At 36.4% G+C, this 13,620-nt stretch overlaps 1 protein-coding gene across 3 annotated transcripts in view; it reads right to left on the bottom strand.

Moving 5' to 3' along the window:
• The window catches only part of RAB3GAP1 (RAB3 GTPase activating protein catalytic subunit 1), a 109,459-nt gene extending 96,234 nt beyond the window's left edge, over window positions 1-13,225 (bottom strand). For all 3 annotated transcript variants that reach the window (XR_008426163.1, XM_024569776.3, XM_024569777.3), the window contains exons 1-3: window positions 13,185-13,225; window positions 13,028-13,083; window positions 9,046-9,121 (exon numbers count right to left, since the gene is read on the bottom strand). Coding sequence is in view for 2 of the 3 variants with exons in the window: in XM_024569776.3 (XP_024425544.2) it covers window positions 9,046-9,121; window positions 13,028-13,083; window positions 13,185-13,202 (150 nt within the window). In the remaining variant the exon portion in view is untranslated. The remainder of the gene's footprint in view (window positions 1-9,045; window positions 9,122-13,027; window positions 13,084-13,184) is intronic.
• Between the last annotated feature and the right edge of the window lie 395 nt (window positions 13,226-13,620).

Here is a 13,620-nt window from a genome sequence, read left to right as displayed (position 1 = left end):
AAACATAACCATAAAAATATGCTGCCTACAAGAGACCCAACTCAGAACAAAACACCTAAACAGACAGAAAGCAAAGACTTGGAAAAACATATTCCAAGCAAATGGGCAAGGAAATAAAGCTGGGATAGTAACACTTATGTCAGACAAAATAGAATGCAAAACAAAGACCATAAAAAGACACACAGAAGGACACTTCATAGTACTCAAGGGAAGAATCCATCAAGAAGACATACACATTATAAATACATATGCACCCAACATAGGAGCAGCCAAATACATAAGGAAAATCTTGGAGGACTTCACGAAAGACATAGACAGCAATACAATTATAGTAGGGGAATTTAACACCTCACTCTCAACAATGGGTAGATCTTCCAAACAAAATACCAACAAGGATATTGCAGCATTGAACAATGCCCTAGATCAAATGGAATTAACTGATATATATAGAACCTTTCATCCCAAAGAAGGAAAATACATTCTTCTCAAATGCACATGGAACATCTTCAAAGACAGACCACATGATAGGACACAAAACAAGTCTCAACAAATTCAAGAAAACTGAAATCATATCAAGCATTTTCTCTGACCACAAAGACCTGAAACTAGAAACCAACCTCAAGTAAAAATCTCAAAAACAAATTCGTGGATAATGTATAGCATGCTATTAGATAATGAATGGGTTAATAATGAAACCAAGGAAGAAATCAAAAAGTTTCTGGAAAAAAATGAAAATGAAATCAAAACAGTCCAAAAGTTATGGGACATGGCAAAAGCAGTCCCGAGAGGGAAGTGCAAAGCAATAAAGGCCTACCTAAAAAAGATATAAACATTTCAAATTGACACCCTAACCCTACATCTACAAGAACTGGAGGAACAACAACAAACAGGCAAAAAGTGAGTAGAAGGAAGGAAATAACCAAGATCAGAACAGAATTAAATGAAATAGAGACCAAAAGAACAATTCAAAGGATCAAATCCAGGAGCTGCTTCTTTGAAAAGATTAACAAAACTGACAAGCCTTTAAGCAGACTCATCAAGAAAAAAAGAGAGAAGACCCAAATAAACAAAATCAGGAACGAAAGAGGAGAGATTACAACTGATACCACAAAAATACAAAGGATTGTAAGAAATTACTATGAACAACTCTATGTCAAGGTGGGTGAAACCTGGGTGAAATGGACAAACTTCTACAGACACTTAATCTTCCAAAACTGAATAAAGAAGAAGCAGAAAGTCTGAACACACCAGGAACAGCTGGTCAAATCAAAGCAGTAATCAAAAAACTCTTGGCACACAAAAGCCCTGGACCAGACAGCTTCACAGGAGAATTCCACAACACTTAGGAAGAGCTAACCCCTATCCTTCACAGACTATTTCAAAAAATCCAAGAAGGTGGAAGACTCCCAAACTCTTTTTATGAAGCCAGCATCATCTTAATCCCAAATCCAGATAACGACACAACAAAGAAAGAAAACTACAGGCCAATATTGCTGATGAACAAAGATGCTAAATCCTCAACAAAATATTGGCAAACCGCATCCAGCGATACATTAAAAAGATCATACACCATGATCAAGTGGGATTAATCCCAGGGATACAAGGATGGTACAATATTTGCAAATCAATAAATGTAATACATCACATAAAACAAAAGACAAAAATCACATGATCGTATCAATAGACGCAGAAAAAGCATTTGATAAGGTACAGCACCCATTTATGATAAAAACACTCAGCAAACTGGGAGCAGAGGGAGCACACCTCTTGTATAATGGCCATATACAAGAAACCTACAGCCAACATCATACTCAATGGGCAGAAGCTAAAAGCTTTCCCACTAAGATCAGGAACAAGACAAGGGTGTCCGCTTTTAGCATTTCTATTCAACATAGTATGGGAAGTTCTAGCCACAGCAATCAGACAAGAAAAAGAAACAAAAGGCATCCAAGTTGGAAACGAGGAAGTAAAACCGTCACTGGTTGCAGATGGCATGACAGTGTACATACAAAACCCTATAGACTCCACCAAAAAACTACTTGACCTAATAAGTGAATCTGGCCAAACAGCAGGATACACAGTCAATATTCAGAAATTGAAGTCATTTTTGTGTACCAACAAAATATGAGAACAGAAATTAAGTAAAAAAAATCCCATTTGATATAGCAACAAGAAAAATAAAGTACCTAAGAATAAACCTAACCAAGCAGATAAAAACCCTGTACTCGGAAAACTATGCAACACTAAAGAAAGAAATTAAGGAAGACACAAACAAATGGAAGCATATACTATGTTCATGGATTGGATGAATTAACATCAAAGTGTCCATACTACCCCCCAAAATTTATAGATTCAGTGCAATCCCCATTAAAATACCAATGACATATTTCATAGATATAGAACAAACATTTCAAAAATTTATATGGAACCATAAACAACCCCAAATATCCTCAGTAATTCTGAGAAAGAACAAAGTAGGAGCGATCACAATACCTGATTACCAAACTATATTAAAGGCCACTGTAATCAAAATAGTCTGGTACTAGCATAAGAACAGACACATAGACCAATGAAACAGAACAGATAGCCCAAAAATAAACCCAAGTCTCCACAGTCAATTAATGTTTGACAAAGAGAGCAGGAGCAGAATGGAGCAGAAACAGCCTCTTCAACAAATGGTGTTGGGAGATCTGGACAGCTCCATGCAAACAAATGAAACTTGACCACCAACTTACACCATACACAAAAATAAACACAAGATGGATGAAAGATTTAAAAAGAAATCATAACACCATAAAAATCCTAGAGGGAAACATAGGCAAGAAAATCTCAGATATTCCGCACAGGAATATTTTCACCAATACATCCCCTAGAGCAAGGGACCTAAAGGAAAGAATAAACAAATGGGACCTCATCAAAATAAAAAGCTTCTTCATGGCTAAAGAAAACATCAGCAAAATGAAAAGGGAACCAACAGTATGAGAAAACATATTTGTCAATGATACCTCACACAAGGGTTTCATCTCCAAAATACATAAAAAGTCACACGATTCCACTCCAGACAAAAAAACCCAATTAAAAAATGGGCAAAGGACCTGAACAGACACTTCTCCAAGGAGGACATACACAAGGTCCAGAGACATATGAAAGGATGCTCAGCATCACTAGCCATCAGAGAGATGCAAATCAAAATCACAATGAGATATCACTTTATACCAGTCAGAATGGCCATCACAAACAAATCAACAATCAGTAAGTGCTGGTGAGGTTGTGGAGAAAATGGAACCCTAGTATAGTACACTGTTGGTGGAAATGCAGACTGGTACGGCCAGTGTAGAAAACAGTATGGAATTTCCTCAGAAAACTAAAAAATGGAACTGCCTTTTGATCCAGCAATTCCACTGCTGGGATTGTACCCTAAGAATCTTGAAACACCAATCCAAAAGAACCTATGCACCCCAATGTTTATAGGAGCACAATTTACAATAGCCCTGTGTTGGAAGCAACCTAAGTGCCCATTACTAAAAGAGTGGATCAAGAAAACCCTGGTACATTTACACAATGGAATACTAGGTAGCAGACAGAAAGAAGGAGCCCCTACCCTTTGCAACAGCATGGATGGATCTAGAGACCTTTATGCTAAGGGAATGAAGCCAGGAGGTGAAAGACAAATGCCATATGATCTCACCTATAAGTGGAACCTAATCAATAAAACAAGTAAGCAAGCAACATATACCAGAGGCATTGAAATAAAGAACAAACTGACAGTAACCAGAGACGAGGGAGGAGTGGATAACGGGGGAAAAACAGTAAGGGTTGTAAAGGAACATGTATAAAAGACACATGGATAAAGCCAAATGGGGGTAGGGAATTGGGGATGGGTGGCATGGGGAGGAGTGGTAGGGGGGAAATGGAGACTATTGTGCTTGAACAGTAATAACAAAATAAATAAATAATAAAAATTTTAAAAAATTAAATTTAAATACTCAATATTAACAAAGAAAACACAAGTACATACATCATAGTTAGCTTACATAGGAGATAAAGAAAAAACACTGAAAGCAGTCAGAGAGAAAAACACCAAAACAGAGCAAAAGTATGAATGAAATCTAATTTCTCATCAGAAATTATAGAGAGAAGAAAATGCAACCACATCTTTAAAGAACGGGGGGGGGGGGGGGGGGGGGAGGGGATATCAAGCCGCAATTCCTCAGCAAAGCTATCCTTCAAAAAGAAGGTTAAAAAAAAAAGATATTTTCAGATAAACAGAATCTGTAGCCTTCCAAAAGTATGGGAATTCTTCAAAAAAATAATAAATAAAAATTATATGGTCCAGGAATTCCACTTCTTTGTACATACCCAAAAGGACTGAAAGCAGGGACTCAAAGAGATATTTGCACAACCACGTTCATAGCAGTGTTATTTGTGATTGCCAAAAAGGAGAAACAACCCAAATGTCCATCAACAGATGAATGAATGGATTAACAAAATGTCATACAATGGAATATTATTCAGTCTTGAAAAGAAATTAAATTCTGACATATTCCACAACATGGATGAACCTCAAAGACAAGCTTAGTGGAACAAGCTAGGCACAAATGGACAAATACTGTATGATCCCACTTACATGAGATACCTAAAGTAGTTGAATTCGTGGCAAAGAACAGGAGAATGGTTACCAGGGGTATGGAGGAGGAGACAGGTATTGTTTAAAGAGTACAGAGCTTCAGTTTGGATTGAAAAAAACTTAGAACGTGAAATACTTAATGCCAATGAATTTTACACTTAAAAATGGTTAAAATGGTAATTTTTACATATATTTTACCACAATAAGGAAATTTTTAAATCAAAATAAATTACCATATTCAGAGAATAAAAAAAGAAAAATCTATGATTATCTCGATAGAGAACAATTATTTGAATAAATTAAATTCTCATTTATGATGGAAAGCTTTCAGCAAACTAAGAATTTCCTTATTGTAGCCCTGGCTGGTGTAGCTCAGTGGACTGAGTGCAGGCCTGAGAAGCAAAGGGCTGCAGGTTCGATTCTCAGTCAGGGCACATGGCTGGGTTGTGGGCCAGGTCCCCAGTTGGGGGCCATATGAGAGGCAATCACATATTGATGTTTCTCTCCCTTTCTTTCTCCCTCCTTTCCCTTCTAAAAATAAATAAATAAAATCTTTAAAAAAAAAAAAAAAAAGGATTTCCTTATTGTTATAAAGGACTCCTATGAAAAGCCTACAATCCTGAGTGTTGAAGTACTGAAAATTTCCCCTCCACCACTGCAAAGAAGGCAGGATGCCCACTCTCAACAGTTCTAGTCAATATTTTACTGGTTAATGTAATGATAATGAGAAATAAAAAGTAAAGAAATTGAAAAAGAAATAAAACTGCCTTATTGACAGCCTATATGATTATGAATGTAGAAAATGCAGATTTAACAAAAAATTATAAACCTTTGCATCTATCCAGATACAAAGTCAACATATAAAACTTTATTACATGCCTATGCACTAACAACAAACTAGAAAAGGAAATTAAGAGACAATTCCATTTACAAGTGCATCATACAACATAAAGTAGTTACTAATAAATTTAACAAACGATATGCAAGACCTCCACTAAAAAGTGTAAAATACTGTTGAGAAAAATTAAAGATGACTTAGAGAGATGTGCCACGTTCATGATTGGAAGCTTCAAGACTGTCAAAATGCCACTTCTCCCCAAAGTAATCTATAAATTCAACACAATCCCAATCATAGTCCCAGCATAATCATTCTTTTTACAGAAACTGACAAGTTTATTTTAAAATTCATAATGGAAACATAAAGGACCTAGAATAGACAAAACAGTCTTGGGAAAATAACAAAAGCTACAGAATTTACACTAACTAACTTCAAGACTTACTATAGAGCTCTTCAGTGGTTCTCAACTAAGAGCAATTTGCCCTTCAGGGGACATTTGGCAATGACTAGATACATTTTTGGTTGCCATCACTGGGAGGGTGCTACTGACATCTAGTAGGTAGAGGCTAGGAATACTACTAGATATTACATACTCCACAACACAGCCCCAGAACAGTCTTGCCCAAAATTTCAATAATTTCAAGATTGGGAAGCCCTAAATTATAGCAGTCAAGACAACTGAATAACATCAGGATAGTCAAATAGATTAATGGAGCGGAATATAGAGTGAAGAAGGTGACCCCTTAGTTCACCTGATAAAGGCAACAAAGTAATTCAATGGACAAAGAAGTGTTTTTTCCAGAAGATTCTAGAATACATAAGATATCCATTACGTAAAAAACTGAACTCTTGGGGATTGCCCGAGGGAGCAGGGGAACACTAGGTGGAGGAGGGGGAAAGGAGGAAGCTTGGGACAACTGTAATAGCATAATAAAATGTAATTAAAAAAGTGAACCTCGACTCCCTACCTCACATCATATAAAATATTAGTTCAAGATGGATCATAGACCTAAATAAAAGCTAAAGAGGTAAAGATTCTAGAATAAAGCATAAAAAGAATGCCTTCAAAACCCAGCAAAACTATTGAGTCATGACTTAAAAGGAGGATATATAGAACTAAAAGACTCCCACAACCCAAATTAAAATAGGGACAAAAAACATGAATAGATTTTCACAAAGATATACATACACACGAAAAAAGTGGTCAATACCAATATTCACCACAGAAATACAAATTAATCCCACTAACGATATACCCATTAGGATGACAAAATTTGTAAGACTGAAAACCAATTGTTGGTGCAAACACGGAGGCACCCAAACTCTCATACATTTGCTGGTGGGAGTGGGGGGAGGGGGTGGGTAAAATGGTACAAGAAGCTCCAGCAGTTTCTTATAATTAAACATACACTATCCTATGACCTTATATATCCACTCCTAAGTATTTACCTAAGAGAAATAAAAACATGTCTACAAAAGGCCTCATACAAGAATGTTCTGCTTTATTTATCATAGGACATGTCTGTCAACAAGTGCAACAATTTGTGGTATATTTATACAAAATAGTTACATGCAATAACCTAGAATGTCAAAACTATTTATTATGTTTTAAAGAACAGACACAAAGAGTATGTATTATATGATGTAATGTATATGAAATTCTAGAGCAGGCAAAACTAATCTACAATTTAAAAGAGAGGGGAAAAAAAGAACAGTAAATGCCTAGGGGTGATGGATAAGGAGCATGGGAATTAACTGGAAAGGGACACTGAGACATTTCTGGGGTGAGCAAAATGTCCAAAATCTTGACTGAGAAATGTTACACTGATGTAAATTTTTGCCAAAAGCAAGCAGTTTTGTGTGCATTACAATGTATGTGAATTTTTCCCCCAAGACACAAATTATTAAAAAAATCTAGTGGGAGTGGGGAGGTGATAAGAGGTACTACTGAAGCAAGAAGAATATTATTTATTGAAACTGGGTGATGGGCACATGGGGGTTCATTAAATTATTTTATGTTTAAAATTTTTCATAATTAAAGGTTTTTTAAAAGTAATTTTTCTTAATTCTCCCTCAATGAAGAGAATTGGTAATCACTATCCTTCACATAAAGTAAAATATCTTATAAAAGCATTCTCTAACTTCCTTTTTTATACTGAATAGTCCCTGTCCTTTATACTTTCTTAAATCTTACTCATCGCTGTTACAGTTCACTCACCTTGAAATTTCTTCATGTTTTCCACGTCTCATCTTATTTACTATAATCTATAATCTATACTCCTTTAGCCGCTACCACCTGTGTCAGTAATGCTACCTACTTTGAATACATTACCCAACTTATATGAAAAAACTGAATATAGTATCTAAAATTTTAACCTTACTTGTTTATTTGTTTATTACTTCTCTCTCTCATGAGCATTTATGTTCAATGGCTACATGAATCTTGTTCACTTTGTCTTCAGGTCTGGCACACAGCAGATACATAGTAAATATGTATAAATCACAGAACTGAGGAATATCAGAGCTCACAAATACCCAATTTAGCTCTCTTTTTGGTGATGCAAATCATTTCCCATTTCAGTTATACCCAGCTTGTTTTGTCTTCAATCTTACTGACATCTATATCAATTGTTGTTAGGTATTTGTTTCAAGTGTAATAAATGATCTGTGATTGAGAACTTCACATTTTATTTCAAAAGGTGATATTTCAATATAGCAAACCAATTTACATATTTCAGATCTTTAAATATGATTTCTATGTGTGGTGTTACTTTTTCTACTCTTATCGTATAGTTAAAGAAATATATCCTAATGCTTTAATAGTGTCAAATTCTGTTAATATCACCCTTACGGTGAAAAAACCTAGCAAATATTGAGAACTAAGAGTTCCTTACAGAGGGGTAAGTTGCAGTTAATAACAGTTCCCTTCACCAAAATACAGAAAAATCTAGGTTTATTCTCAGAGTACATGCTTCAGTAAACATTTGGGCATAGTTTGCGTAAAACTGCCAGTACCTTAAATTAAAGAATTAAGAGTTCCACCTAAACTTTGAATATTTTCTCAGTCTTATATTCAAAACATCTATGAGGTTAAAAAGACATGGGGGAGGGGGAGATGAGGAGAACAACTATTATTAGTGGTATCGTAAAATACAAAAATTGAATAAAATAGCTGCTAATGACAGCCAGCTGGTTAAGACCAAAAATTTTCCTCATTAGTTACGCAAAATACTCTACCAAAGAAGCTGGTAATTGCAATGTCTCTCTGACCAGCCAAAAGATTTTCTAACATTCTAAGGAAGACGGAAAGAGAGAAGTAAACATTAGGAGAAACAAAATCACTCACAAAGAATGACATTATACATAGAAAATTTTATTTAAAAAACAGTTCACAAAAGCCTTACATATATTATTTGCCATAGATTCAAATCCAAATTCTTCCAGACAGCATTTTATGTTCATAGGTGATATATAACTTAAAAAAAACATGTAACTCAAACAAACCAAATGCAGCAAAGAGCTTAAAAATAGATGTTTCAAAGTAAATACTCATTTAGAGACACCAGCAAATAGATCTGACCTTTTCAAGTGGCTTTCCCAAAGAGTTTCCAATCAGTTTCCAGTCATTCAAGACTTCTTCAACTCTGGAAATAAACCTAGGAAGGAGCAAAAAAAACCCTTCTAAATACGTGACTCTGTATTTTTTACTACAGTTATACAATTCTTTTAGAAAGTATTTTTCATATTTAACATTTTTATCAGAGAAGTCTCCGTAAGTTTTGTATTGTTAGTCTACTTTATCAATGTGAAATAAAAGGGATAATAATTTTCTGTAACCCAAGAATTCTTAGATTTTGATTTTTAAGTCTACTGCTTACCCAACAAGGGCATTCTGCCTACTATAAAATATAAATTAAGAACGAATAAAACTGTCTATATAAAATAAATTTGAGACAGAAGTAAAACTGATAGACTAACATGATACTATTAAAGATAATTATGAAACCTATAATCTCTTCCCTATCCTCAAAATAAATGATCTATTTAACTTTTCCTTTAAAGAATTAGGAATTCTCTAATATTTCTCCCAAAGAAAACATTATTTGGGAACATTGCTCATTAAACTAAAACAAGTTTTAAGGAAGAGCTGGCAAGAACACACAAATACATTTGTCAGCTTTAATGAATAACAAACAGATTTTATAACTATTCACTAATCTTTAAATCTAATGATCAAACAGACCTATTTAAAAAAAAAAAGAATGAATCTGACAAGCAATATGCTCATTATCAGCAAATGAAAACTGTCAAATCTCAGTAATGTTAAGTACACATTAAAATACTTTCAAAAGACTTACTACTCTAAGAAGCTGACTTCTCATGTAAAAATATGATGCATTATAACAACAACATTGCTCTCCTAAAATACCTACATAGTATTGTTAGTATTAGTTACTTCTAGTCAAAATATAAGGCATCAGGTTTTCTCTTCAGTAATATTACATATCGATAGTTACATTTCTGTTGTAAGACAGCAATGATAAATCACTTTTTATGAGTCAACTGAACCTTCTAAGTAATTCCTCTTTAACATTATAAGCATTAATATACTAATTCACTTTTGGGGTGGTTCAGTGAAAAGGCCACTATCAGTTTTGGAAATGAGTGCTGTAGAACTAAGTTAACATGTTTTTAAAAAGGAATAAAAATTTAATAATAAAAGTGTATCCATATGTAAGCAAAACTTTGCATGTGAAATGCACATTGCATTTAAAAAGGTAAAAAAAAAAAAAAAGGAACCTATCAATGTCCAGTTGTAGCAAATAGTTGTAAATTAATGGTATATCCATTCAATGGAATAATATGTACCCATTAGTAATCATATTTTAAAGATCACTTGAAGAAATAAATGTTCATATGCTAAATGGGAACTATAGAAGTAGTAATATGGTTTGATACAAAAAGTTTACAACATCTGTAGACTGGAAATTTTCTCAAAATATTCATTGTAGCAATCTAATGGTGGTAGGATTACAGGTGATTTGTCTTTCTTTTTAATTCTATTATTGGACTCTATCCTGAAGTACTGAGATTTGACTACAAAAATTTAGTAACTTTACCCTTGAAAGCTCTACAGATCTCAGATGAAGGGTCATTTCCTCTGACTCCTCATTCTATATTAGGTCTAATGGCTATATGCTGCTCTAAGACCAGGTTTACTCCCCTTTCTCAGCTCTTATTTATATTGTAATTACAGACTCATTTCTATTATTTGATTCAAGTCTGTCTCTTCCACTACACTATAAATTCAGTAAGAGCAGGAATCATCTGTTTTTATTGACCACCACATCCCTAATGTCCTGAATTGTGTTTGAAATATGGGCACTCAATAAATATTTCTTCAGTGGACAAATGACAGAGTATGGGCTAGTCAGTCCTCTCAATAAACTGTATGGCTCATAACATACTAACAAGAACTTTTCATTCAAACATTAAACTCAAAGTTTAAGAGACTCCAAAGTCTTAACACCTTCCCATGAATCATAAAACACTAGCTTCACTCTAGAAACAAGAGCATAAAAGTCAATAACCAAATTCCCTACTCTGTGGTAGTTCTCATAACTGTGTAACAATTATTTCTATATTAGGAGCTGCAGGATTTTAATATTCTACTTCAGGATATTTTAAATACTTAGCTGGGAGAAAGTGATTATTTTCCATTCCATACTCTGATGTTTCCTCACTCACTCCCACTCCCATGCTCTAAGATTCAGGTAACATTTGCTCTAAGATTCAGGTTACATTTTTCTAACTACCTTCAAAACATCAAGTTATTATTTCACATTCATCAGGCCTATAACTGCAGTTTTCTCACTTAGCCACTTTCTTACCTTCATTCTTTCAGGAAAGAAACTGCAGTTCCATGTTTGCTTCTTTCTACTCGTTGCATTTCATCAAGTGTATCTCTCTAAGTCTTCTCTGAAATGTCTTAACAACCCTCCCTTCCATCCTTTCTCTCCAGTCTCTAAATCACCAACCTAATATGGTTCGAAGTCAGTCACTTGCCTTAATTTTCCTTCATCTTCTGAAACAACTGTCCCATCACTTTGCCACTCTAAAAATCAAGTGTCTCTCACTGTTGTTTTTTAATGGCTTTTTTCTAAGTGTGTTCTCTTGACCCACCAAAAACATCAACATCACCCTGGAGGGAACTTGTTAGAAATGCAGATTTTGAGGTCCACCTCAGACATAATCAGAAACTAAGATTCGGATGCATACTAAAGTTTGAGAATCCCTGTCTTACAGCACCGAATCTAAAGACTCCTTTACATAGCTTTGCTGTCCATAATCTGGTCCGATCTTCTTTATTAATCTCACGTATTTCCCTTGAGTAGATAACCTTCACTGCAGTAACATTTTTTCATGAAGTCCCAAAGGTTCATTTTCACCTGTTTCTAATCATTTCAGTACCTTCTCATGTCTAAGCAACCACTTTCTACTTCCTAGGACCAGCTCATTTTCTATCTTTTCTACGAAAACATCTTCAACAATTCTAACCCACAACAATATCATCCTTACTTAAACTACTTTAACAGTACCAGTTGGCTTACAATTTAACTATTGTTTTTGTTCTTTTTCCATTGGCATAATTCTGGACCCACAGTACCTACTCAATTAAGCACTGCCAGTATTATTATGTTTTACTGACTTTTCTTTTTTTGGAAAGTACCGGAGGTCAAACTATTATTCCAGCAAGGATCTTTTATATTTTCCTGCCCCGGCTAATGACACGCCATCCACAAATTCCCACTCCCAACCTGAAAGATTATAAAATGTTGCAGCAAGCTAACTGAAAGTCAAACCCCACAAAACAGGAGGATTTCTGTAACACGGAACACAAAACTTCTCGATCTAAGTCATCTCTCCTCCACAAACCTGGCTTTCAATTAATTTCAGCGATACAACAGTTTCAGCTGTTCCACGGAGGTGGTGGGACAGGTACAGGAAGCCTGGGCGCATTAACCCCTGAAATGTGGAACTTCAAGCGTTCCAAAGTCCCATGCAGACTTTAAAAGGTTTTTCTAAAAGACGGGATGGAAGTGGTGGGGCTGTGGCAGACGGACCACCAACCTAAGTACGCTGACGGTTTCCACCTAAAAGGGTAAACCAATGTTCCCCGGGAGGGAAAAATGCTGCGGCGAAATTTATTGTCACGATAACGAGTTAAACATAAATGAAAACAGTACGGAGTGGTAGCTACGGAAATTGCTTGTGCGTGGGGGCAACATCCAAGGTCCAAGGCAAGTGGTGTGGAAGTAAACAAAACTTTTGAGAGCCGGAGTCTCAAGGGTTTAGCCGCCGGGGGCGGGCCGGGGCTTGTCAGACGCCGGACGAGGAAGAGGCCTGTAACTGACCAGAGACGGGAAGCGGCGGGGACCTGGCGACCCCTAGGTCTTACTCTCCCCACCGCAGTGGAGTCTGTGAGGTTTGCCTATGCTGGGGAAGCGGCGGGAGGACGCCGCGGCCCAAGGTACGGATAACCAGTGAGACGACTCACTCACCTTTCCCACTCGGAAGCAGTGGTGAAGTCCGTGAGTTCAAATACCTCGGACTCGGGCTGCCGGAGGGGAAAGAAAAACAGAAAGAGATTGAGCGCCGAGGCGCTGAGGCGCAGGGGCAAATTTATACACCGCGATAAGGAGGGAGCAGGCACCTCACCTCACTGTCGCCCGCCATCTTGAGGACCGCCGGAGCGGGCGCTAGGGCTGCCGGGAAGAAGAGTGGGACGCCAAGGGGAGGGGGAAAAGGAGGGCACAGAGCGTGCGGGGCGGGGCCGCGGGAAGGCCTCGCCCCCGCAGGCACCGCCCCTTGTTAATTCTGTTTGTCAAGTCTTCTCAGGCTGAAATAAAACCATTTAAAAAGTGCTTTGAACTTGTACTTTTACTATGAGTTCAGGAAGCAAACAGAAGCTAAGAGGTAAGACAAGGCCCTAGATTCTCAGGATAAGATTGTATTAAAAACGTAAAGCACTTACAGTTTTTCATTCATCCTCCCTGTTAATTGCAGGGCCCTGAGCTGGGTGCTCTAATATCCACCCTCCCTCACCCACCCCTTCAAAGAATTTACACAGTTTATAGTTAAGCCAGGAAATAAA

This window comes from Desmodus rotundus, chromosome 2, assembly GCF_022682495.2.
Source record: "Desmodus rotundus isolate HL8 chromosome 2, HLdesRot8A.1, whole genome shotgun sequence".
Lineage (NCBI taxonomy): Eukaryota > Metazoa > Chordata > Mammalia > Chiroptera > Phyllostomidae > Desmodus > Desmodus rotundus.
The sequence above is the reverse complement of the archived record's forward strand: the minus strand, read 5'-3'. Positions and strand labels throughout refer to the sequence as shown.